The sequence below is a fragment of the Pieris napi genome, chromosome 22 (assembly GCF_905475465.1).
Source record: "Pieris napi chromosome 22, ilPieNapi1.2, whole genome shotgun sequence".
In the NCBI taxonomy this organism is placed as follows: domain Eukaryota; kingdom Metazoa; phylum Arthropoda; class Insecta; order Lepidoptera; family Pieridae; genus Pieris; species Pieris napi.
In genome coordinates, this window is record NC_062255.1 from 1,472,127 (window position 1) to 1,498,329 (window position 26,203).

General features: G+C 34.8%; 3 protein-coding genes across 3 annotated transcripts in view; 2 read left to right on the top strand and 1 right to left on the bottom strand.

The window, feature by feature from the left end:
- Positions 1–21,186, bottom strand: part of LOC125060657 (ski oncogene) — a 77,052-nt gene extending 55,866 nt beyond the window's left edge. The window contains exon 1 of the mRNA XM_047665646.1: positions 20,015–21,186. Coding sequence (XP_047521602.1) covers positions 20,015–20,815 — 801 coding nt within the window. The 5' untranslated portion in view covers positions 20,816–21,186. The remainder of the gene's footprint in view (positions 1–20,014) is intronic.
- A 1,972-nt stretch (positions 21,187–23,158) lies between these two features.
- On the top strand, positions 23,159–23,925 carry LOC125060733. Its single transcript, XM_047665758.1, has 3 exons — positions 23,159–23,342; positions 23,442–23,568; positions 23,767–23,925. Exons 2-3 carry the CDS (start codon positions 23,448–23,450, stop codon positions 23,916–23,918), a joined length of 273 nt encoding a protein of 90 aa, XP_047521714.1. The 5' UTR covers positions 23,159–23,342; positions 23,442–23,447; the 3' UTR covers positions 23,919–23,925.
- Positions 23,926–23,935: 10 nt separating this feature from the next.
- On the top strand, positions 23,936–24,994 carry LOC125060731 (sepiapterin reductase). Its single transcript, XM_047665757.1, has one exon. It carries the CDS (start codon positions 23,936–23,938, stop codon positions 24,737–24,739), a length of 804 nt encoding a protein of 267 aa, XP_047521713.1. The 3' UTR covers positions 24,740–24,994.
- Positions 24,995–26,203: the final 1,209 nt, after the last annotated feature.

Below are 26,203 nucleotides of genomic sequence, written 5' to 3' on the forward strand. Positions count from 1 at the left end.
ACATAACAGATTTATTAGACAAACTAGGAAAAGCTATATATTTCAGTACAATTGATTTAGCTTCAGGTTACCATCAAATAGAAGTTTTAGAAAGAGACAGAAAGAAAACCGCGTTCAGTACACAGAACGGCCATTACGAATTTACGCGTATGCCGTTTGGTTTAAAAACTGCGCCTGCAACTTTTCAGCGAGCAATGAACAACGTTCTCAGAGGTCTCCACAACATTCATTGTATGGTGTATCTTGATGACGTCATCATATTTTCAGCCAGCTTACAGGAACACATACATAAATTAAGAACAGTTTTTCAGCGACTTAGAGACTCAAACTTAAAAGTACAATTAGACAAAACCGAATTTTTATGTAAAGAAGTTCTCTACCTTGGCCACAAGATTACAGAAAATGGCTTGCAACCAAATGATGATAAAATTCAAGCAGTCCTGAAATATCCTTTACCAAAAACCACAACTGAAATCAAGAGTTTTCTTGGCCTTATCGGTTATTATCGCCGATTCATAAAAGACTTCGCTAAAATCACAAAGCCGCTGACAACTTGCTTAAAAAAACGTAATAAAATTGTAATAGATCAACAATATATTGACGCCTTTCAAAAGTGTAAGGAACTATTAACAAATGCACCTCTTCTACAATACCCAGATACAGAAAAAACCTTTATCCTAACGACCGATGCTTCACAAATAGCCTTAGGTGCTGTACTTTCTCAAGGCATAGTAGGCAACGACTTACCCGTTGCTTACGCGAGCAGAACCCTCACTGAAACTGAATCTAAATATAGCACGATTGAACGTGAGCTTCTAGCCATTGTGTGGGCTATCAAACATTTCCGCCCCTATCTTTATGGGAAGAAGTTCATTATTTACACAGATCACCGCCCTTTAGCGTGGCTGCATTCTCTTAAGGAACCCAGTAGTAAACTCACCCGTTGGCGGTTAAATCTCCTGGACTACGACTTCGAAGTAGTCTACAAAAAAGGGAAACAAAACTGTAATGCTGATGCTTTATCTCGTATTAAAATTAACGCATTATCCGATAAAAAATCCATGAAAGTAAACTGTGATAATAAGGAGATACAAAAACGATTGCGTCGCGATTCACAAGACTCAAGAACAATTTCAATTACTGACTCTGAACATACAATCACTATTTCAGACATAGATTCGCAAAAATCCAATGAATCTTTCGAAAAAGTTACAAACCCGATTCCATCTCTTTCGAGTAAATCTGAAACTATACATTCAGCACAAGACCTTGAGTCACACGGTATTCCTATTTTAAACGAAGCAATTGATTCGAAGCCTAACCAAATATTAGTTTTCCAATGGTATAAAAACAGCATTCAAGTTCGTGACGTGTCCCGTGAAAAACAAAGAATCTTAGAAGTTTTTCTACCCATAGATAATGAAAATTTAATCAAACAATTCCTGAAAGAATACATAAAACCCAAAAAGAAATATTTTATATATTTCGAAAATACGGAACATCGCAAACAATTCAGCAACATGGTAATTAGGCTTTTTAAAGGTGGATCAATTCAATTTTATGAGTGTACGGAAAGAATCGTTTTTATTGACGATGAAAATGAACAGAAATCCGTTATTCTGAAATTTCATCTCGGAAAAACCTGTCACAGAGGTATTCAAGAAACTTTTACACACATCAGGCGACACTTCTTTTGGAATAACATGAAAGAAACTATATCAGCAGTAATTAATTCTTGTGAAGCCTGTAAACAAATGAAATATGACCGAAAGCCTTTGAAACCATATTTACAGTTAACTCAAACGCAAGATGCCCCATTCCAGGAATTATTTATAGATATATTTAGTATCGAAGGAAAAACATACCTCACCTTAGTTGACGCTTTTAGCAAACTAGGACAGGCGATTGAAATTCCTAGTAAAGGCACACCTGACGTTATCCGCGCACTAATAAAATACTTTTCATTTTACGGTATACCTAAGAAAATAAGCTGCGACCCTGGTACTGAATTCAACAACGATCTATTGAAAGAAATGATGTCACTCTATAAAATCCAAATACATATCGGCACGCCTAGGAACCCTAATTCAATGGGAATAGTTGAACGTTTTCATTCCACCTTAATCGAAATTTACAGACTGGCAAAATACGAACAACAATGTACCGACGCCGCATCTATTATGACCTACTCTATCATGGCATATAATAATGCGATTCATAGTGTAACAACTTTAACACCGTTTGAAGTAGTGTTTGGCCATGTAGATTCTGAAAACCCATTCAATATAGACTTCGAGAAACAATACTTGCAAAAATTAATTAAAGACCACGCCAAAAGAATAAAAGTTTTATACAAATACATATCTGATAAAATGTTAACGTTTAAGGAAAACTCTAGAGAAAAACGCGGTGGCGAATCCGACGTCCCGTTACCAGAAGGGAAAACCATTTTCACAAAATTAATAAACACTCGCAGAAGTAAGGACAAACCTTGTTTTGAAAAGGCCATAGTTACAGGAAAACCTGAAAGAAACACCATCCCTATTACAATTAGAGGTAAACACAAAAGGGTACCAATTAAAAACATAAAACGACCTTCAAAGGTGGTGCTTAGTGATCATGATGACACTCACGAGCCCCAGCTTGGGCCTTCAACTTCAAAAGGTTGAAAACAATTCAGGGATCCGTAAGACAGGGAACAGCCTTCATCCAACAGGATAACTGGCTTATTTTTAAGGTATTAGATTTAAATGGCCTACTGATGGAATTAGGATATAACAATAGGAAATATAGTAATTTTAGTAAGATAGTAAGTGATGATAAGCCTTAGTTTAAAGAATTTTTAGGAATTAGGGAACAAGTAGAGTATTTGCAAAGAATAACTACTGAAAAGATTAGGCAAATAATCCCTTCACACCGAGTACGAAGAGGAATATTGAACCCTCTAGGCTCTATTATTAAAATGATAACTGGAAACTTAGATCAGGAAGATGCTCAACGATATGAACAGTTAATAAATCAATTAGGTAATCAACAAAATTTCCACAAACAAGCGTTTAACAGTTGTTTTCAAAATGTTAGATGGACTCATTAATTCATCAGAAATATTACACAATAACTCAAAAAAATTATGGACGAAAGACTAAAACGTGTAAAAAAAAAATGTTAAAAGACATAAGTACTAAAGAAAATAATGCAGTATACTCTACATATGTTTTAAGTTTATATAATCTTTTTGTAAGTAATTTTATAACGCTTTATATAAAAATAAGCGAATTAGAAAGATACGATTAATATTAAATCATACATGATAGACAGGAAAATAACTTTTGTATTAGAGGTAGCTTTAATAGCCAATTCAACCTATAGTTATAAAAGAATGTATCCCTTACCTATCTTTCATGACCCTAAAAACCTAACCTTAATAATCAATCCTAAATATCCCTATATCCTGGTGAAAGGTGTAACATACTTACCGCTTATACAGCCTTGTAAACAAGTCTCTGAGGAAAATTATCTCTGCACACAAGAAAACAGGGGCACCGTTTTCTGAAACGACATGCATTGAGGAGCTGATGACCTTCAAGGAAAACCCATCCAACTGTTACCAGAATACAGTAATTATAGAAGAGGTAAAGGTACAAAAAATATCAACTAATAGATGAATATTATACACCCGTAATCAAATCATTATTCAAAAGAATTGCAAAAATGAGATAAGCCGAAACTCTATAAAGGGAACATATATAATTACTATAGATTAACCCTGCGATCTCAACATCAATTACATCAACAGTGTTCATACAGAAAATATGTCATCAGAACGTATCCCATCCATTAAGCTGCTGGAGTTACAGCCACCAGTGAACTCTATGGAAAATCAGAATCCAGTAAACTTACAAGGAATGGACCTTAGTGACCTGCAACACATGTCTTACATGCTGAAACAACTTAACATAGATAGTGATAGTGAAATGGGCAATTCAGTGAAAGTGAAAAGCATTAGTTTAGGCACTCTTTTATTGTATTTTGCTAATTGTTGTGTTTTTTATAAAAAATAAGATTATTAATATGTTGCAGTGGCGAAATAATCAGAATTTGCATGTGCAATCCCCTGATAATTTCGCTCTTCAGGAGGGAGGAGTTATATAACCCCGTGTGTCACCACCATAATTATATTTTATATAAACAAAACCATTGCAACATAGTAGTACAAAGATCCTTTATACTTCAATAGCTGAAGTGCTGTTACATGATTTACGAACCACTCTTACATGATTTACGAACCACTCTTAGTTCTTACTAAGTAACGTTTCCTTGTAGAGCGTGAGAACAATGTGTCAGCACAACGGTCACGTAGGCCTTTAAGAATAGGATATAAATATAATAGAATACTTGTAATATTTAGTATTAAACGGACCTCAAATCGGACCGGTTGTACTCATTTTAACTTTAAGTTTTTAAAAACCCTTTTTTCGCGGACCCACTACTTGACTAGGTACTTGAATTCGTGTATGCAGTGATGTTAATTATTTCGACTATGTGTTTGCGTGTTGTTCCCACGAGAATGTAAGTGCGTGCTCCTATTTCACCATGACTCCTGCTGATAGAGGACAACTCTTTGTTTTTAATTTAGATATGTTATTAGTATCAATTACTTAAGATGTCATGTGGAACATGGTTTAATGGTTGCAGCTCCTTACAAACGTTGTGTAAAAAAAATGCCAATTAAAAAGAGTGGCGGAGAGTTTATTGCCAGTTCTTCTCTTCCGTTTTACGCCCTTGTTTTGAGAACTGGCACTAAATGTAAAATTAGAAGCATTTATATGTTTTTCTTTACAGACAAGTCATAAGTGTACAAAGTGTTACCAATATGATTAAATGATTTTTGAATTTGAATTAGGCGATGGAGCTCGACTTCTTCTGCCATTACTCCTCCCAGCTTGTCGAGACTATTTGGTTCTCTCCTGGAAATATGGCCAAATCGGCTATGCACCCGTAAATAGTACGTACTCGTAAATCTAAATTATCGCCCTGCCCATTTGCTCAAAACTCAGATTTCCCGTACACGCGCCGCAAAAGTATGTAAAAAGCATGTCATGACCTAGCTGACCTAAATACACTGTCATTCGAGCTGCGACCAATTTTCCTCTTGGAAAAATGTTGCAGTTTTTTAATTTTCACCGCGCCTTTACGCCCCTAATATAGAATATACTTTCTGTTAATTTTGAAGTCTTACGTTCGAATCCCGTCTGTACATATCTTGTAGGCAAAATTGTCTACGAATATAACGAAACAGACCCAATTTGGATGATGTTTGATGATTTTTCTCTGAACTCTTTAGTTTCTAAGGCATATGGTGGTGTGCACCTTCAGGCTGTTCAACTATTACGTAAGCAGATTTACTGCAATTTATCCCAACCTCCTTCCTCTTGTCAGAAAAAAGCTCTCAAAAATTATAGAAAATAAATGTATTAATTTTTTGTCGATATCCTCGGAAATGCATTTCGTAAAAAAGTTAATAATTACTGTTGACGTAATCACCAAATAAGAAAATCAAAAAATCCCCAGCCCTCCCCCCAAACAAATAGTCCCTACGTGGCTTTTTGGTTTATAATGTTTAAGCATAATGATAAGAACCAGCTACCCACTGACGTACCTATTTCGTAACCAATTCGACTATGGGTCCATCAAGAAAAATGTGTACCAATTCTTCTTCGCAATTGCAAGTTTCTGGCAATGAGTGAACATGTGTATTGTGAGCCTCCTATTCGTTTGTTATATAAAAATCATTTTTTAATAAGCCATTACATTATCTATAATTTTACTAAGCACAGTTAAAGTTCTTAAGTTGTTTAATAATCTACAATTAAAGATAACAACTTTGAGTTAGCTGATACCTTCCATTTGCCTCAAGGGGTTTCCAGATTGACAACGGTACGTTGAAATTACCTTAGTTATAGAACCCGTAAGAGAGGTGCTTGCTGGAGGGTTGGCATATAGCATGATGCACAGATAAAAGGTGGACTTTAAAGACAACTAAATGGAAAAGACCAAGGGGAAGAGGGGTAGGAGGCCCAAACAAGGTAGATAGAAGAAATAGAAGCGATAGCAGGAAGCGAATGGAGAAAGAATGGACAGCGATATTTGGAAAAAGCTGGAAGACTACCCGTGAAGGGGTTCCTATCAACGGTACTAAATAAACTAGGATATTAGGATAACAAGACCAAAGTAAAATGCGACTAAATTTTCAACTAAGGTTTCAATTGTATAAAATATAACGAGTTTCAGAAATATTTTTATCTAGACAATAGCGTAAAATTTACATGAAAAAACTATAAGAATAATTTGCATGCATATGTATTTTTCAATTTCACTTAATCTAGACTGGTAGCTCGGAACATTGAGCATGGCATTACTTATCCACGTGTCTTAATAATTATTCTTTGTTATGTGAAACTAATTATGATAAAGAATTATCTTAAAGTATTTTGTATGTCTGTTTTTACCTCTTAATATAATTTTATTCTACAGTTGATAGAGTTAGACTGTTCTATTGACTTCTTGGTATTTTCTGCGTGAGACCGTCCATCCTTATCCCTGTGATATTTATCATAGAAAAATAAAAAAAAATATTTTAAATATTTTGCGAGACCGAAGAGCTGGCAGCTACCTCGGACAAAGAATTAATCTAGCGATTCAAAGGGGGAACGCTGCCAGTATCTTCGGAACCTTGCCTAAAGGGACTCCTTTTAATAATATATTTTAGTTATTACTAAAAATTTTATATTTTAAGGTTAGATATTGTTCTTTTTTTGTATTTATAAGCTAGAGTAAAAAGTACTTTTAATGATTGAAATGGATTTTCACACAAGGAAGTCATTTTTCATGTTTTGTAATGTAAATGTTATACTGTTTGGTAACTGGTGGCTTTAGTTCAGGGTCGGTTTTATTTATTGTCTGATAAGAATTTGCACTTTATTCCTGCTGTATCTAATTACGTTTGGAGGATTTCGTAAGGTCTAACAATTATTCTTATTATTATGCAAGTCAGCGATGCGTGTCTGTAAAGCAAATTGGTAGCGTTTTTTATATACAGCCTTTATACACGAACAATATACAGAAATCTGAGGCCAAGAAGTAGCGCCACTATTTTCTATCTAATCAGTACTACTGACCAGGATGGCTGATCGAAGCAACGAGTTATGTAAATAACTCAAGTTAATCAGTAAAATGTATTATGTACTCGTGTAAAGTTAGGTACATTGTAACTCCATGTAAACACAGGGCTAGACCTTAACATTATCTATACATTTAGCGATAGCACTCTCTGTATGTTAGACATAGATTGATCGCCAAATGCCTACTAGAAAATTCATCAAGGATATAGAAATTCGCAGCAAGGAGCAAGTGTTGTACCGCAAGGAGCATCGCTCGTGCCTATGTTGTTCGCCTAACTTTGCAGTCTTCCTTTTATTACAAAAACTAGACAGGTCAGAATTTGCAAAAATTTCCTATTAGAAATAAATAATATTACTTAATAGAAAAACCTTATCTCCCTAGAGGCCATTTTATATTTGATAATTTTCATATGATCACTTCCCGTTAGTTTATTAATTATACTAATTACATGGTACATGAATCGCAGAAATTATTCCACAAAAATGTCATTATTTTCGCTAATGTAGCAATTATTTTTAATTTACTAAGTTTTATGACCCGTGCACGTGTTTAACAGTATTAAAAGTATCTATTTACTTGTAGAATCGCTATTATGCCCATGAAACCTTGCCTAGCCTCATAGCTCATTAATACTAATAATAGATTTGAAATTATAAATCATCTATCCTTCATTCCATTTGTTTTTTAAGAATAACGCGTTTTGGCCAAAACTCACCGATATCCAGATTGAGCATTCTGATAAACGAGCTAGGTCTGGATATCCATAGTTGCTCCCCTCACATTTTAAAATCGATTTTCGTTTAGTAAAATAATTGTATTATCTCTTTGTGTATATATGTAATGATACCATTATATATATATAAGTGCTTGTCACATTAAGGGTCTGTTTCACAATGTATGGTTAAAGGACCAAATAGCTATGCAACACATTATGCTATTTGACACTTCATCGGACTCATAACTTATGATGGACTTTTTGTGACGAGTAGCGCTATCTGACAGTCGTGACGCAACAATAGTGTTTATCCTACCAATAAGTAATAAATAGCTAATATGGAACTTATGTAGAACTTATCCGTACATTGTGAAACAGACCCTAAAAGTTGTATATGTCCTTTTTCTAATGTATTCGGCACACACATATGTATATAATATATGTGTGCCGAGGACAAGCTTTTATCAATAAAAAAATGCAGTCTTCACAGTTTAGGATAACTTCAAGAGATTCAAACACGAAACGCATACTGACGTACGTCAAAAATGTACTGGATTTTAACATATATATAGAAGTCACAGTTTTGTACCCAGTACCTCTAAGGTATGAAGAGAAAGAACGAATAAGTATCGCAATACAGCGAGGAAATGCCAACATTAAAGGTACTACCAGAGGGACCAAACTTATTAAATTTGTTTTCTATTTGCCAATTTTTAATTATTATTACATATGGATCTCAAAATTGGACACCCACTAAAGCGCATTAACAAAACCACAGGTGTGTCAAAGATGGAACGATGATAGAGAAGAAAAGAATAGATAAAATAAAGAATACATCTTTAAGAAGAACAACTAAGGTAGCAGATGTTACAAAAAATAAACTTTAGTAAATGAGCGGGACATGGCAGGAACAGAAAAGTGGAGAAAGTACTTAACTGGTGCCCAAGGTACAATAAACGAAAAAGAGGAAGACAACTTAGAAGGAAGGAAACAGCAGGTGGTACATGGCAGAGAGGAATGGCGGGATTTGGAGGAGGCTTTTGCCAAAAAAGGGCACACAGATACCTAAAAAGAATGAGATAGAAATACAAATGTGTTAAGTGTAAAAGTATCTGAAATAAAAGGCTATCATTATTATTATGTATATTATCAGTGTAGGTCTAGAGGCATCAGCGTGCGATATTCGTCCCTTAGGTCGTAGGTTCGATCCCCGGCTGTGCACCAATGGACTTTCTATGTGCACATTTAACACTCGCTCGAACGGTGAAAGGAAACATCGTGAGGAAACCTATTAGATTGACAAATAACCGTGAAACAGATACAGAAATCTGAGGCCGAGACCTAAAAAGGTTGTAGTGCCACTGATTTTTATTTTATTTATTATAATTATTATTACTATGTAGGTGAAGAATATTGTATATAAAGGAATAATGTATGTATTGTAATGGATTTAAACACGCAAATAACGGCACGAATTTAATCCCATTTGTATTGCGGTATTTAATACGTGTCAATCCATCAAGGGATTGCTTAGAGAAAGTGATTTTCGAAACTCCCAAAGGGCGTATACTCATGGGTTATAATTCTAAAGAGACTTATCGTATATTTAATAGGCCTTTCAGCGTTTTATTTCTATCAAGTCTTTAACTAATCTTCTTTTTGATAATTTTTCTTCTGCCTCGTAGTTAGCTACTACTTATATACAGGGTGGCCAATAAGTCGTGGATCAAACGCAAACACGGGATAGATGAGGTCATCAGCTGCAAAAAATTGTTCTACGGGAGGTCTTTAAGCGCAACCCGTGCAGAGTTATAATTTATTTTGCGTTTTTATAAAAAAAATTGACTTTTTTTTACTAATTCTTATTAAAATTCGAAAATATCTACATTCTGTATCTTTTTCTTTTTTCGTCCTAGAAAGATATTAAAGCGACTCATGGCAATGTGTAATACCTTTTCAGAATTCCTATTAAATGCGCCAAAACTTGTAATACAGGGTCACTTTTCGGTAGAGTAATTGTTTTTGATCCACGACTTCTTGACCAACCTGTATATATGTCACCGTAAAATTGTAAACACCGTTAGATTGTAATCTATCTCGCGAGATTATAAACTGTCGAAAGATTGTGAACCTCAACGAACTGCTTACAATTTAACGTATTATTATTCGGTAGTTATATGAAATTGTTGAAAAGTAAAATTAATCTGTAATTGACCAAAGAAGTTTGAATGATAACTAAGTTAGTGTAGTACAATCTACCGAATAATAATACGTTAAATTGTAAGCAGTAAGCTGAGGTTCACAATCTTTCGACAGTTTATAATCTCGCGAGATAGATTACAATCTAACGGTGTTTACAATTTTACGTTAACATATATATTAATTGTGACTCAATTTACCTTTGGATTAGCTTTGACATTTTTGTTTATACATATTATTATTTATATATTTTCTTTACATTTTACTTTATTATATTTTAGGTGTCTCTTTTTTTATTGTTCCATATTAGGGTTGCCTGGAAGAAATCGCTTGTTAGCGATAAGGCTGACTATTTCCTAATAACTTATGTGACCTGTTTTTTTTATATGTATGATGTTGTATAAGGTAACGAAGTGTAAATAAAATTGAATTTAAATTATATTCTATATTTATTTTTGAATTTGTTTGTCTTTGTCCTAGCTTTACTAAATTATAAATACACGTATGTATACGTACATACTACGGTTATAAAAACGCGAACAAAAAACCTTGCCTTGGTTGAAATGTGAAGGTAAATCAAATCGCCTCTAAGTCTGCCATTATACAGTATGCGTGCACGCATTAACAAGACACGACCGAGGTCTGTGACTTAAATTACTAACACTTCTAACCAATTGGTACGCAAATCCATCAACTAATACCCCTTCCCGACAAAAAAACCCGTAGGCGGCCCTGACTCGTTTTGACGGATCTCGATGTTCACTATAGTTAATAACAAATTAAAATCTGCCCTCGCGGCAAAGCAAATCATAGTTGGACTAAGGTAAAAAGTCGCCTTCAACTTCTTTGTGCATGAGGGTAAAAATTTTTATAAAACGTCACGAAGATGTGCACCGTTTTTGTCCAAGAAAAGGGAGAGAGCGATTGAGTGAAAGTGAGAAGGGTGAATACCTTATAGGAATTATACTTTTAAAATATAAATTTCGTAAAGAGAATTTATGAAATATTAGTATTTTATATTTTATGCAAAATAATTTATTGAAATCTCAAAGGACGACGACTACAATTGTAAATTAAAATGCCACATATTTTTATTATCGAAGAAATAAATTTAATTTATAATTTGTATTAAATTTTCGACACTAATATTTTAATGACAATTTAATTCATTAAACTCCTAACACATCTTCTTTTTTCCTTCACTCTAAGTCTCGGAAATCTAAAGTTTTAGATTTGTATAAATATGTACAAGTTAAAAATTAGTTTGCCAAAGAAGTTTTTTTAGGCAACAATTTCGGAGATGTGTTTCCTTCTTTCTCGGCATTAGTTGCCGTTGTCAGAATGAGATTTAAATTCCACATTAGAGAATCAGCTCATCCAAATCGGTGATATGGAAAACCGAATTCTTTTATAAGATACCGATTTTTAATCGTTAATATCCGAACCAATTCGACTTAGGGTCGATGAAGAAAGAGCGTACCAATTCTTCCAAAGCCGGCTCTACTCGTCCTCTGTCATGGAGAGTGTCCATGGGCACATCACTTAACATAAGGTGAGCCTCCAGCCCGTTTGCCAATAAAACAAAATCTCATCAGATACACCACTCTAAGACGGTGTCTGCCCAATAAGGACATTTAAATATGTATATTTTCTTAGCTGTTGGATGTTAATAAAAAAGCGAAACACGAATACTAAGTGGACCATTAACAGAACTGCACATTTGAATGTAAATAGTGATCGCAAACGCTCACCTATTTGCATTTCCCCGTCAGCATGCTAAGTAGATTCTATTTTTAACCAGCTAAAGGGGGGTATTTTTCATTTGGCTTTAAGGAAGCTTCTCAGTAAGGAACGAGAACTGTGTGCCAGTAAGCACATGTTAGCAACGGGAGAAGTGATTGAGAGAGAAGAAGAAGAGAAGGTAGACGTTTGTGTCAACGGAACTTTTAGAGTAGAGAGTCCCGTCACCCATATAGCGAACTTTCAGTCGATCTTTCGACAAAATCGAAATTTCCATATGTAAATCTATTGTTTCTAAGAGGAATAACTTTCCAGAACTGTTTGCAATCCTGAATAGCGCTACAGATGGTGGGGGGTGTATTTTCCCAAACAGTGTACCGCTTCTAATCTATGAATAGTACCAAAAATTGTTAATTTACATCATTTCTCTATATAATACCAAAATAATGCTCTTCAGATTTCACTTGAAAATTGAGCACCGCTCTATGGTTGTTAGTAATTTTAGATGAAGATGCGCGATACACATACAACTCACAAGAATAATATTATGTGTGTGAATAGGTAAGTAGTATTTAAGATTTTAACATTCCTGTCTTATTCATTTCCCGCTTCCTCTCAAAGCGGTGAAGACTTCTTCAAGCCCATATTATATCGTAGTGAGCTTGCCCTATAGCTTTGAGATAATCCCACTACCTTGAATTATACACGTAGGGCTCCGTCCATTACCTTAGGCCTCTTAGTGCAGACATTATATATTCACTATTAATGTGTTCGTGTATATCTATAGGGATCTCTATTCTCTAGGGTTGTTAGGTCTCACCCTCTCATATATTTAGTTATTTCGTGCAGTTTTCTAATACATACAGTTTCACTGGCTGGCAAGCATTTCACATCCAAAATGTTTTAACAGCCCAACCATAAACAACGAGTATCGGAATTGCAAGTGTAGATCTGTGGTCGTTTTAAAATTATTGTTTATCTGACAACAACAGAAAAACGTTTATTGATGAAACATCCGAGACTATAGTGCTTTTCATGAAAGAAGTCCCGCGGTGATTTTTGGAACTAAATTTGACAGGTCGGCAATGTTGTCATTCGTCGATGTTATCAAGTTCGTTTGTTGTGGTAGATTTTTGTGAATTTTTAACTAGTTTAGTGCATTTTAAAGATTGATTACAATGCCAATAGTTGTAAAAAGTTCGGCTCGAGAAATGATATTAAAGGTGAAAGAGTTCTGTGAAGCGGAACATAAGAATCAAGGTGTTTTAATACCACTAAACAATGTTCGGATGAGAGTTGCCGCCATAACAGGTACTTTTTAGAGTTGCCATTTAATATTTTTTTGCTGTATTGATGGGACTTTTATGATATAAATTCGTTTTTGCGACAAAATTGAACAAATACATAACGTGATGAAACTAGGTAACTGATATTAAAACATATATTACATATTACATAAGCATTATACACTTAAAGTTATTATTATTTTTAATTGTTCATAATTTAATTGCAGGTGTGTCAGAGTTAACTGTAACAAGAATTACAAACGAAGGTATAACAGCGGCGTGTACTTCGAAAAAAATTTTAACCCAACAATTATGCAATAAAACTCTGATAAAAAATTGTATTGCTTTTCTTTACCCTATTTTCTCATCTTTTCCCTGTAAGTAGGTATAACACCGCTAATATAAGTAAATAAAAATATACTTTTTACATAACAGAAATATTGTTTCATCGAAGTATGCAGAAAATAATATTATTTGAAAAATTACATCTGCTAAATGTAAATAAAATAGGTAAATTTTTTACTCATAAATGGCAACATTACGTCATGCGATTGCAGCGCCGCGTCTGGGGGACTTCTTTCATGAAAAGGACTATACCAAAAATCCTTGAAAACGTCGGATAATGAATTATCAAATAGATTATTATAGATAGAAGACATTTTAGCAAAAACAAATGATAAGGGTACTCGTGTATTCTTATCTGCGTTTTTAAGTCTCGACTGTCTACTTGTTTATGTGAATTTGTTAATAATACATTGTTTTTAGTATTTACAATATGATAAATAATTAAAGCTATTATTATTAATTATTTTCTTTATATAAAGCTGGCGCAACATCAGCTATTAATGGGACAAGGGGCACAAATGCGAAAAACTTTAATCGGTATCGAAGGGACCAGGGACCCAGAAGTACCGCGCATATTACACCAAGGAAATGACCGTACTTCATACAAATATGTTAAATATGTTCAGACACACTGGCCCCTACATGGAACCAACAACAGAGCTGGTACAGCTTGTCATGCGGCTGAAAAAGCTAAAGCATGCAAATAAAGGGGTCTAGGGTCCGAATATGATTTTGTCCTATTCGATGTCGAGACCCTTGGTCCTTGGGGTCCTAGCGCTATAAGATCTTTTAAGGAAATAGCAAAAAGGTTAGTCGACATCACAGGAGACCGAAGAGCAGGCAGCTACTTCGGACAAGAAATAGTCTAGCTATTCAAAGGGGGAACGCTGCCAGTATCTTCAGAACCTTGTCTAAAAGGACTCCTTTTTTTATATATATATTAATCATACAATCAGTCTTTGCGACTATAAATAGATACGTTGAGAGCTTATTGACGTGTTAGGCGCTACTCCCAGCGGAGCCTGCCTATTCTTATATCAAATCAGTCTGTTGGGTTGTCCTGGTCAAAAATGTCTCGCCGCTTTTTTAGTCGTCGAGTAGTTTCTGGTATAGTTAGCTGTCCTGCTAGCTGATTGGGGTGCTTTTGAAGTCTTAGTTTGTAGTTATACCCATGTGTGATTATTTCCTCTTTTACCATGGGCATATTATGAAATTCATGGACTTCTGTAGTTTTGAGAAACCATGGGGTGTTTGATATTTGCTTGAGTATGTAATTTTTTTTTTTTTTGTAATTTTGAGCTCTTTGTATTATTATTATATTTGAGGCACTAGCAGATCCCCAAAGCTGTATTCCGTATGTCCATATGGGTTTGAGAATGGTTTTGTACAAAAGCAACTTATTGTCAGTGGATAGTTTTGAATTTCGTCCCATTAGCCAGTAGAGACCCTTGTATTTGTGATTAATTTCGTCTCGCTTTGTTTTTTTTTCTGCGGTCTAAATGCATTCCTAAATATTTGACTGTATTTTGGTGTGGTAATAAAAGGACTCCTTTTAATAATATTTTAGTTATTATATTTTAAGGTTAGTTATTGTAATTACATCAACTTAAATGTAACATAAAAGTAGTCTGCGGTCTAAATGCATTCCTAAATATTTGACTGTATTTTGGTGTGGTAATAAAAGGACTCCTTTTAATAATATTTTAGTTATTATATTTTAAGGTTAGTTATTGTAATTACATCAACTTAAATGTAACATAAAAGTAGTCTGCGGTCTAAATGCATTCCTAAATATTTGACTGTATTTTGGTGTGGTAATAAAAGGACTCCTTTTAATAATATTTTAGTTATTATATTTTAAGGTTAGTTATTGTAATTACATCAACTTAAATGTAACATAAAAGTAGTCTGCGGTCTAAATGCATTCCTAAATATTTGACTGTATTTTGGTGTGGTAATAAAAGGACTCCTTTTAATAATATTTTAGTTATTATATTTTAAGGTTAGTTATTGTAATTACATCAACTTAAATGTAACATAAAAGTAGTCTGCGGTCTAAATGCATTCCTAAATATTTGACTGTATTTTGGTGTGGTAATAAAAGGACTCCTTTTAATAATATTTTAGTTATTATATTTTAAGGTTAGTTATTGTAATTACATCAACTTAAATGTAACATAAAAGTAGTCTGCGGTCTAAATGCATTCCTAAATATTTGACTGTATTTTGATGTGGTAATAAAAGGACTCCTTTTAATAATATTTTAGTTATTATATTTTAAGGTTAGTTATTGTAATTACATCAACTTAAATGTAACATAAAAGTAGTCTGCGGTCTAAATGCATTCCTAAATATTTGACTGTATTTTGGTGTGGTAATAAAAGGACTCCTTTTAATAATATTTTAGTTATTATATTTTAAGGTTAGTTATTGTAATTACATCAACTTAAATGTAACATAAAAGTAGTCTGCGGTCTAAATGCATTCCTAAATATTTGACTGTATTTTGATGTGGTAATAAAAGGACTCCTTTTAATAATATTTTAGTTATTATATTTTAAGGTTAGTTATTGTAATTACATCAACTATTTAACATAAAAGTAATATGCTTCCTCACTTTCAAGACCAATTAAAATTATTAAGCCCGTTTCGGAATGCACGCTCATAATACTAAAGTCGTGTATTATAGTATGTCATTGATTAAATAACACGTGGTATTTTTCTACATACTCTATATGAGTCAACACGAAGATTCTTTACGGAATAATACGCAATTTCTTTAACATTTGTTCATCCACGAAACTATTTACACCAGTGTTACACTGTGTTTACTGTTTATTTTAATGTAAAGCTAGCCTAATCACAAAAGATGTCCATAATTACACAGTACGCATACTCTAAGTGCATGCAACGATATTGCGTGCGATTTGACGAGGGTGTGGTTTACACAAGGTATCAATTTCGACAAGAAATTAGTACGCGGTACGTCAGTTCTATACGATTTCATCTATCTATATCTATACTAATATTATAAAGAGGAAAGGTTTGATTTTTTGTTTGTTTGAAATGAATAGGCTCCAAAATTACTAGACCGATTTCAAAAATTCTTATATTCCCGAGTGACATAGGCTATGTTTCATTTAAAAAAAAATTAGGGATGCTTACTAAAACTTCAATATTTTTTTACACCTTGGGTATCTGGGTAGTTCTTATATAAGAGGTTTTTCGTGTATGGAGGAGACGGCCAAGGAGAAAAGTTGGAGTTTATCCATTATACATATATATTATGATTTTTGGCTCGTTTGTGTATCTACTCACGTAAGGGCAAGTTACTTAAAACATATTTTGTCACTTTTTAGAGGGCCAGGGTAAATACATCGGGCAGGGTAGAGACATGAAGATAAGGGTAGATACGTATTTGACCAGGGGAGATAATTAGAAGCAATAAAACAAAGAATACAATTGAAATAATCAACTTTTTCAACAAAGATTGTTCTTGAAATTTATAATCAGGCAACATTTTTTTATCATATTTATTATTAATCAGACTAAATGCGCCGTTTTTAAGCGTTTCTTTGGATGTCAACGGTTGTTGAATATTTTTTATTTGGTGCTTGCGATCTTTTGAAGTTATTATTTGTTCAATGTCAAAAGGAGTCTCGTTTTCGGACTCTGAATCAGGGACGTAAACATCTTTGACTCGGAGACGAGATTTTTTATTAGACAAGTATGTCATGACACTAAGCTTAGAATGATCGCAATGTATATCTTCATTGCAAAAGCAGCTTAAAGACTTCATTTTCAATGTTGTCGGATCTTCAATGTTCCATGACACCTGATGGACGCGCAAAGTACCAGCAAAAGTCTTTATGAGTGTTTTAGCACTAGCAAGCAAAGCGTCTTTGTCTAAAATATCTTTGTCATAACGAAAACATTAATGCCAGGACAGTTTTTCTGAATAGCATCTGACAAATCGCTCAGACATGCTATATCTTTGCCACTAGCTACCAATAGGTCGGCTGATCTTTTGCAAACAGCATCAACACCATCTGAAGCTCCCTTACCGTGTCCAGCTTCATGGTAATTCCAGGTAAAGTCGAGCTGGGTAAACTTCTATTAAATGAGTGCGATATTGTGTCCATCGCTCCAAAAATGGAGGATCTCTACTTCTGGTGGCAAGCTGTTCAAAATTGGCTGTAAGTGTGCCCATATAGCTGGAGGCGTATGTAACAAAATCTGTGACATCGAACAATAGCATGTTGTCTTTACTTCACCTGATGCCTCTTCTTTCGTGTAAGTTACAACTGTGTACAGACTTATCTGTTGACGTGCACCTCCAAAATGGAATTTCTTCTGCGTATTTTGTTTAAAGTCACTAAGGTTCACGTGAATCACAGCTTCTCTTACTGTCAAATTTGTCTTATTAATTTTAAAAGCAGAATGTTGGTGGACTATATTCAGTTCATGGTGAAGAAAATACTCCAAGTTGTCTTCTAACTGTATAATCAAATCACGTAGATAATTATTTTTACAATGCAATCTCGCGATAGACACTGTTCGTTACACCTATTGCAACAAATTTGAAGAAGATTTTGATGGTTTGATATTGATGTAACTTTGGCTTGGAATAGTGCCGTAAGAATCAGATCCACATAGGCGTGTGCAACACACGGACATTAAATAGGTGGCACAATTACTATGATACATATCTCCCCTGGTCAGTAAGTATCTCCCCTGATAGTAATCTTACCAGGGGAAAGACGCCAGGGGAAAGACGTTTTCATAACATAATACATTATTTTGGTTTATCCAAGAAAGTTTTCAATGAATAATAAAGCAAGCTTTGACTATTACAGTATTACTAAATTACGACAGGAATTGCAAATGAATAAAATGATTATTATAACTTTTATTACTTACCAGTGGAGAGACACAATGACCTTGCGAAACCGTTACATCGCACGGACGTGACACAAAAACTGGCAAATTGCGTCGATCTAACCGCTTCTGTGCTTAGTATTGCGAACTTCACGTTGTTAATTGTCAATGAGCGAGTTCGGTAATGTGGCCGTCTTATATTTTATATTGTAGCAGCGTGCGAATATTGCCAGGGTAGATACACAAAAAAAGCGGGACAACAATTAAGTTTTAAAAATTATTGAAAATAAGCAAATATTTTTCAATTTTTCTTTAATAATATTAAAGTATATTTAATTACGTTTGTGGTAAACATAGTTTGTTTTAGCAAATAATACAAATATTGTATGTATTGTATGCTAGTTAAGCTGAAACCGGTAAGGGGACAGGCCAGGGTAGAGACTTTTTTAGACTATATAACGAGTTTTACAAAAATATGCTTTAATGAGACATTTAATTATAATGTTATTTAATAAAGGACATTTAAGAGAAGTGATTCATTGCACAAAATAGCAACATATAGATTAAAAAACCACTTTTAAATAGATTGCCACCATAGTTACCTCTTATAAGAGAATCACCCATCTAACAAAAAAATAAACAAAAAACTTCTTTCAATCGTGTGCGCTGCAAAAACTATTAATGATAGAACAAAATGATGTATTAAAGTTTTTTAGGACACATCACTATCTATAAAAATTGTCGCGATAGCATGTCTCTATCTTTTATAGTTACGTCACAATAAGCGTCCTTTTATTATTTCTTTTTTATTAAAATACCACCGCTAGAAAAGGCTCTTTATTGATCCTTATCAAAATAATTACCACCGTTTCACATAAGCTACAATTTAATGGCATAACCACCAAAAAAGCATGGTGGATTGGTGTTCTCCTGCCTTTTCTCTTGAATAGTTTACTACTATGTAATATAACAAAAATCTTAGCCACAGCAACGCTTGGCCAAGTCTACTAGTTTAATCATAAAATTAGACTCATTCATTGGTTTTTGTTTAAGCTGTGAGACAGCTTAAACAATGCAATTGAGATTAGGTTTTTATTGAAATGAATAAATAATAATAAAAGCGAAAGATTATTTAAATCTGACAAGTTCGGTGTCCAATGACTGAGGTTTGTTGTTTAAAATAACTCTACTAAACAAATTCGCTTTGCCTTGTTCTGCAGTCTATGGAGTGCATGGAGTGCTTTGTCTCTGGCTACCTCTAACTATTATTATCTATAGCATTTAATTGAGTACGCCCAATGCCAAAGCTAGTAGGTAATCCTTTTAAGTTTTGTGATCTACTTAAAAAATAACGTAAATTTGTTATCTTTTTTAATGCGTAGTTTTTAATGTTAAAATATATATTTTATTTTATAAAGTCCTTGACTTATCAGTCGAGTACGTACTTACATTTTATTCGCAAAATTGACGTGCCCTCGTTTTATCGGAGACAGACGCTGTGACGTCAATCAGCCGTTTTATGCATAATCTCGTATCATACACGACAAATTCTAATAAGATACCAATTAGAATGAAGTATTCAATACATGTGACAAAGAATGATGAACGAAACCGTAATAATAACGTAATAATAGCTAGTAGAAAATCGATGATATCAAGGTCACTTTACCTGCTTTCTTTTGATCGGCAGTTGTTTCACCAGAGGGTGCGATGGTACAGCGTGCGTTTCCCTCGGATCCCTCGTGGCTACATCGTCCAACAAAGCTTCACACTTTTCCTTGTCCCGTTCATCATCCGAAACCAGAAGGAACCGCCTCCATCTCGCCGAATCGAATCCCCAATGGCACGTGCGATGCTCGGTCGTGTGAGTATGGCACACGAACCGACGCGGAACATAGATCCCGCGACATTCCACACACTGCACTAGTCCTAGTTCTGGCGCGCAAACACCTCGCGCACCCCCGAAACACTCATGATACACCCGAAATCCAGGCAACTTTTTGGCTGCCGCCGCCGGGGCGTGCAATAGAGCCGCGCAAAGCCGCTCCGCATCTGTCTGAGTTATCAAACCGCAAGACGGAGCCGTCCTGGGCAGCACACCCGTCGACTTCAACTCGTGTAATTGCTCTGGCGTGCACCTCGAACAGTATATTTGTAAGTCATCACACACGCGATTGATCTGCTCCAAACTAAAGTCCGTCAGAACCGAGGTCAGAATCTGCGGGAGGCAGAGTCGACGTTCGCCACCGACACTGAAGCAAGATATCGGCTCTCCTTCGAGAGCAGTCTCGCCGCGTTCGCCTAGCACTGGATCGGCGGCGAGGAGAATGGGCGGCGCGGCTCGAGGCAGCGGTGGCGGCGGCGCCGACGGCGGACCTGCGCGCCCCACGCCGGGGCCTTGGAGGCTCCGCGGTGCACTGGCTTGATAGGTTCTTAGCACCGAACTGATGTGAGGCGTCACAATATCCATGGTCGCGAGCTACGCCCGACTAGCGCGCGAACGGCCGCGCGTACGCGAGACGCCTCGACAGCGGTCGGAGCATGTCTGCGACGGATCGCGCCGCGCCCGCCTTCCCCGCGCCTGCTCCGCCGCCCCGTCGACAGATCCGTGCAAAAATAAGCGACGAACTCATCACTGGGCTGACATTTTCCTATGCGATTATCAACTAATCAATAAAACACAGGTGACGGGACGAATATGGCGCGTTATATCTATGCGTAAAGGCGTGGATTCCGAGCGGTCACAGTCAAAGCAGCAGACGGATGGCTCGGCTACTGGAGAGTCTAGCCGGCGCCCCACACCCCGCGCCCCGCTTCGCCGCGACGGGTCACGTGACCGACCTTCCCGTCAAAATATCCAGAATGGCGTTGCGAGTCGGCGCTACGTATTTCACATAGAATAGCTACAACAGATAGCCTAAATGGTAAACTAATAAGATTGTTATTTTTAACTAGGGTGATTTTCTTATAAGTTTTTGGAAAATGACCAATAAATTAGAAAATATTAAGGTTATTAATTTACTTTATTTATTGATAATGATATTGTAAAAGTAAAAGTCAAAATTATTTATTAATTTAGGTAACACAATGTACCCTTATGAATGTCAATAAAGATATACATATTAAATGCTAAATGCTTCTAATTTTACATTTACTGCCAGTTCTCAAATCAACGGCGTAGAACGGACGATAAGAACTAGCAATAAACTCTCCGCCCCTCTTTTAAATCGCCAAGTTTTTTGTTTTACACCATGTTCCACATGATATCTTAAGTAATCTATAGTTAATTAACAATTTAAAAAATAGATTTGTCATCTATCATCAGTAGGCATGGTGAAATAGGAGCACACACTTACATTCTCGTGGGAACAGACGCAAAAAACTACCATGAAATTGTAAAATTCACCTAATACATATAAACTAATTCTAAGTCAAAACTTCTTAGAGCTGGGAATAAGTAGGTTTTGAATGGAATCTATTCGTGAATGAGTCTGTTTTGTTTATCTTTGATTGCGCGACACGCGCGGGGTATGAGATTTGAGGTGCGGGGGGGAATTTGGTGCGGGACGCGGGGCAAGGGCAGCCGTGTCTAGAGCGACCGCTCACAGCTCCGTGAAAACTGTTTTTATCATTATCCAATATTGAACCAAAACCAAACATATTGCAGTCGAATAGAGGCTACTTTTGCATGCAGGTTATATTGTTGTGAATGTCATTAGAATCACCAGTCCATTGAAGTGTGTACCAACGCTTATGTCATTGAAATAGGGTCGGATATTGCGTGTTCTAATAAACAAAGCGTTTTGTAATCGCGACCGCCTGCAGAGTGGAGCTATTTTGTACAGTACTGAGTTGTTGATGTTTTGCGTCATAGTATTTTGTATGGACTTAATTAAAGAAACTAAAGAATGCTATTCATTGTAAACATTTATTTCCTTTACTTATAATAAGCTTTCAGCGTTCTATGATTATGAATTAATATTATACGAGTATTATATTTTATAAAAATTGAATAATATATATTGTTATACACCCTATGTACTCTTTTACGATAATTGTAGATACTCAAAATCTCTTTAGGTAATTGAGTATATGGGAAATAACAAAAATATAAAAATGTTAACGATGGTACATACTACAATTTATTCAAACTGGATTCGAATTAGAAATTAGAATTAACTATAACAAAAAAACTAGGTAAATATTGTTATTTATCTTATTGTTAAAATATAATATTATGTGAGCTACATCATCAAAAACAAAGAAATCAATCGTTATCCTTATAATTTTTACGCTATGAGTTACATTTTGCCAACATTGCAAATATTTTCTGTAAGGCAAGAGTTTGTTATCTTTCTAAAGGTCTTAATTATTATTAAAATTTCATTCGTAGAACAAGTAAAGTAAACAATGGTACGCTAGGTACGTTTTAAAATATTTAAAGTAGGTATATTGTATCTAAATATTACTTGGCAAAAAGGTGCAATTTTTTTAAGGACTGCAATTAAAACGCAGCTTAAATTCATATTATTTATATATTTCTCTAAATTAAACTTTAAGCGACGATCAGAAATTAAAGTAAAATTTACCCCCTTAAATTAAATTCTTTTTCTACTTGTCTTGGCCCTCTAGTTCGCAGTTTAAAATTAAAAGGACCTAGTGAATTGACCTTATAATGTTGAACTTAATGCCTAGATGGCAGTAAACTATAGTGGGAAAATAATAATTTAATATTCTGTAACTGTTATATGACATATGTCATAAGTATTGAGCGTAGTTTTGTCAATTTTCAACGTCATTCGTTGCTTCTAGTTTTCGGTTTTTATATTGTCAAAATTAATTTATACACTTTCGCCCGTATTTGCAAATTAAGTTTTTTGTTATTACTCGATAGATATTGAATGTTATGTCGTCGAGACTGGAATAGTCGTGAGATCTAATCTGCAATAAAACTAAATCAAAATAAACTCGGCAGGCATTCGGCTTCGAGCCTTCAAGTAAGTCAATACGTGACGACTCCCTCATAATCTTATAAAAATCTTTTGTATATTATGTTCTTAGCTCGAATAAAAATACTGATTCTGCATTGATTTTAGATTTACATGGATCCTTGGGGTTGTAAAATTAGTATACCAGAAGTTCCAGCAGAATTTGAAGATAATTTCAAGCCTGAACAGAAGTTTGATAAATTGACTGATTCTGCCGAGTACCTCGCCGTCCTCGGTGAGTTAATTATCCGATGTTTATATATTTCTCATTATCTATAATTTTTATCACGTTTAATTGGTTTCATATGAGGGGCAATAATTATCGTAAGGTTACGTACCCTTTGTTAAATTATACTTCTTTTTTGTTTTATCGTTAAGTGCTTCGCATGTGTTTTTTTGCAAGCAATTTTTCATTTAAAATATATTTTTACAGAAAGAAAACTAAAAGCCCTAAGAAAGAAAAATAAAGTAGTTGAAGACCTAGCTGCTTACAGAGCTGACTGCCTTGATCGTCTCCTAAGAGAAGGTTGCGATCTTGACCCTGTCATTGGTGATACTGACTCTGAGAAACTCATCCAAGAATAAACTAACAGTAAGTAATCATGGCATCATCATCATCTAACATTGATCTAACAGGACCCACCTTCTGCATTGTGACTGGGGCTTCACAAGGCATTGGAAAAGTTATTGCTATTGAGTTTTCAAAATTATTTGGCCCAAATTCTGTGTTGTTGCTTTTGGCACGTAAAACAGAAGAATTAGCTCAAACCGCAAAACTCTGTGAATCTGATAATGTTAAAGTTATCTACAAATCCATTGATTTATCTGTGGCTACTGAACAGGAGATGTATGATATTATTAGCCAGGCATTGAGTGGACACAAAGTGACGGATTTCACAGCCAATATAATCTTCCATAATGTTGGATCTCTGGGCAACATGTCCATTAAAACATCTTGTATAGAAAATGTTAATGAGATGAGGTCATATTATGACTTGAATGTCTTTAAAGTGATATCATTGAACACTCAGTTTTTGAAACTGTTTGAAGAAGTTGAGGACAGGATTATCATTGTCAATATTACTTCCCTGTGTGCTGTTAAACCAATGAGCGGCATGGCATTTTATTGTAGTGGCAAAGCTGCTCGTGAAATGTACTTTAGGGTCCTTGCAGAGGAGAAAAAGGACATGATAGTACTTAATTACTCCCCTGGGCCAGTGGAAACCACTATGATTGATGTTGTCATTGATAAGACTGTTAATGAGAATCTCCGAGACGTATTCACCACCTTCAAAAAACAAGGTACTCTGTTAAAAGCCGAAACAACAGTTAGAAAATGTATCAAAGTTTTAGTAGCTGGTAAATTTAAGTCGGGAGATCATGTTGATTTCTTTGATGATGAATAGATTCTAATTATATACTCAATATGTGTGTGTAGCTTTATTCTATCTATGCGGTATTGTGATCTTATATAATAATTCTTGTATTGTAGGTACATAGGTATGTTTTAACTTGATGCTATCTATTAATATGCTTACATGTTTCATGTATTGTGGAATTGTATTTCCGTACTCAAATTGCAGTATCCTATTTACTCTTATTGTATTTAATATATTATTATGTATGAATGCAATTCATAATAATAAACGCTTAATGTTGAACGTTTTTTTACTTACCCTATTATTTCTAGTTCAAATGAGTTACATTCATATTCGCTTTATTACTTTTCAAAGATGAAAAATACAAAACGCATGACGCAAATAATTATTACACAACATCATGAAATAAAAGTAATTAATGGAAATAATAATCAACTTTAAATGTTAATAACAATTTTAATTAAGGTTATAATTTTTTTACGTAAAACGTGTTTTACAACGACATTTCGTTCATTTAATTTTTAAAGTTATCGTCAGGTGAGGTTGCAGTTCCGATTTTTTTGTTAGGATTTTTTAACAATTGTTACCATCAAACTGGTATTTAATTAAAGATAAAACCTAAATTATGCAGCAAACATGTTTTAGTCGATAAATTAATTAAACGAAACTTTACACACATCACTGCCCATGAAATTAACCAATGCTTTTACGCAATAAGATCGATACCACAGTTATTTTTACATAATCAGACTAGTTAACATTTCGCGTTTCCTCAGGATCTTTTTGCCGTTCACCACCACTATGTGGAATCAGATGACGAGGTATTTACGAATTAATTCGACTTAAGGTACATCAAAAAAAAGATTTTTTTTTTAAAGACAATTCACACAAATTGACCTAGTCCCATGCTATGCTGGTGAAGCTTGTGTTATGGGTACTAGGCAACGGATATACATACATATTATAGATAGATATACATATAAATACATATTTAAACACCCAAGACCTAAGAACAACACCAAATGCTCATCACATCGATGTTCGCCTTAGCCGGGGATCGAACCCGGGACCCATGGATTCGCAGTCAGGGGTACTAACCACTAGACCAATGAGTCGTCCCATTTTCGAAAGGTTGGCAACGCACTCATGTACATTGTATGGGTTACGGGCAATGCGAGTTTCCTGCCCGTTTGCCGTTCAACATTTATTATATGGTGTCGTATAAAAGTCTTCCTTGAGAAATGGCCTATACATTTTGAATTAAGAGACCAAATTAAAACTACGATCTTATTATGTTTTTATCTTGGTACGTCTGATGCGAACCTATTCCCTATACAAGTGTATAGTGGCATGTCCTAGCTTCGCACCCGCGCTGGACATATTGTATCGCTTTATTCTTTCTAAATATAGCCCTTTACTTAGTGATGCACACATCCAATAGTGAATATATAAAGTAAGGGTTTGGGCTTACGAAAATACAAATCTTTATAC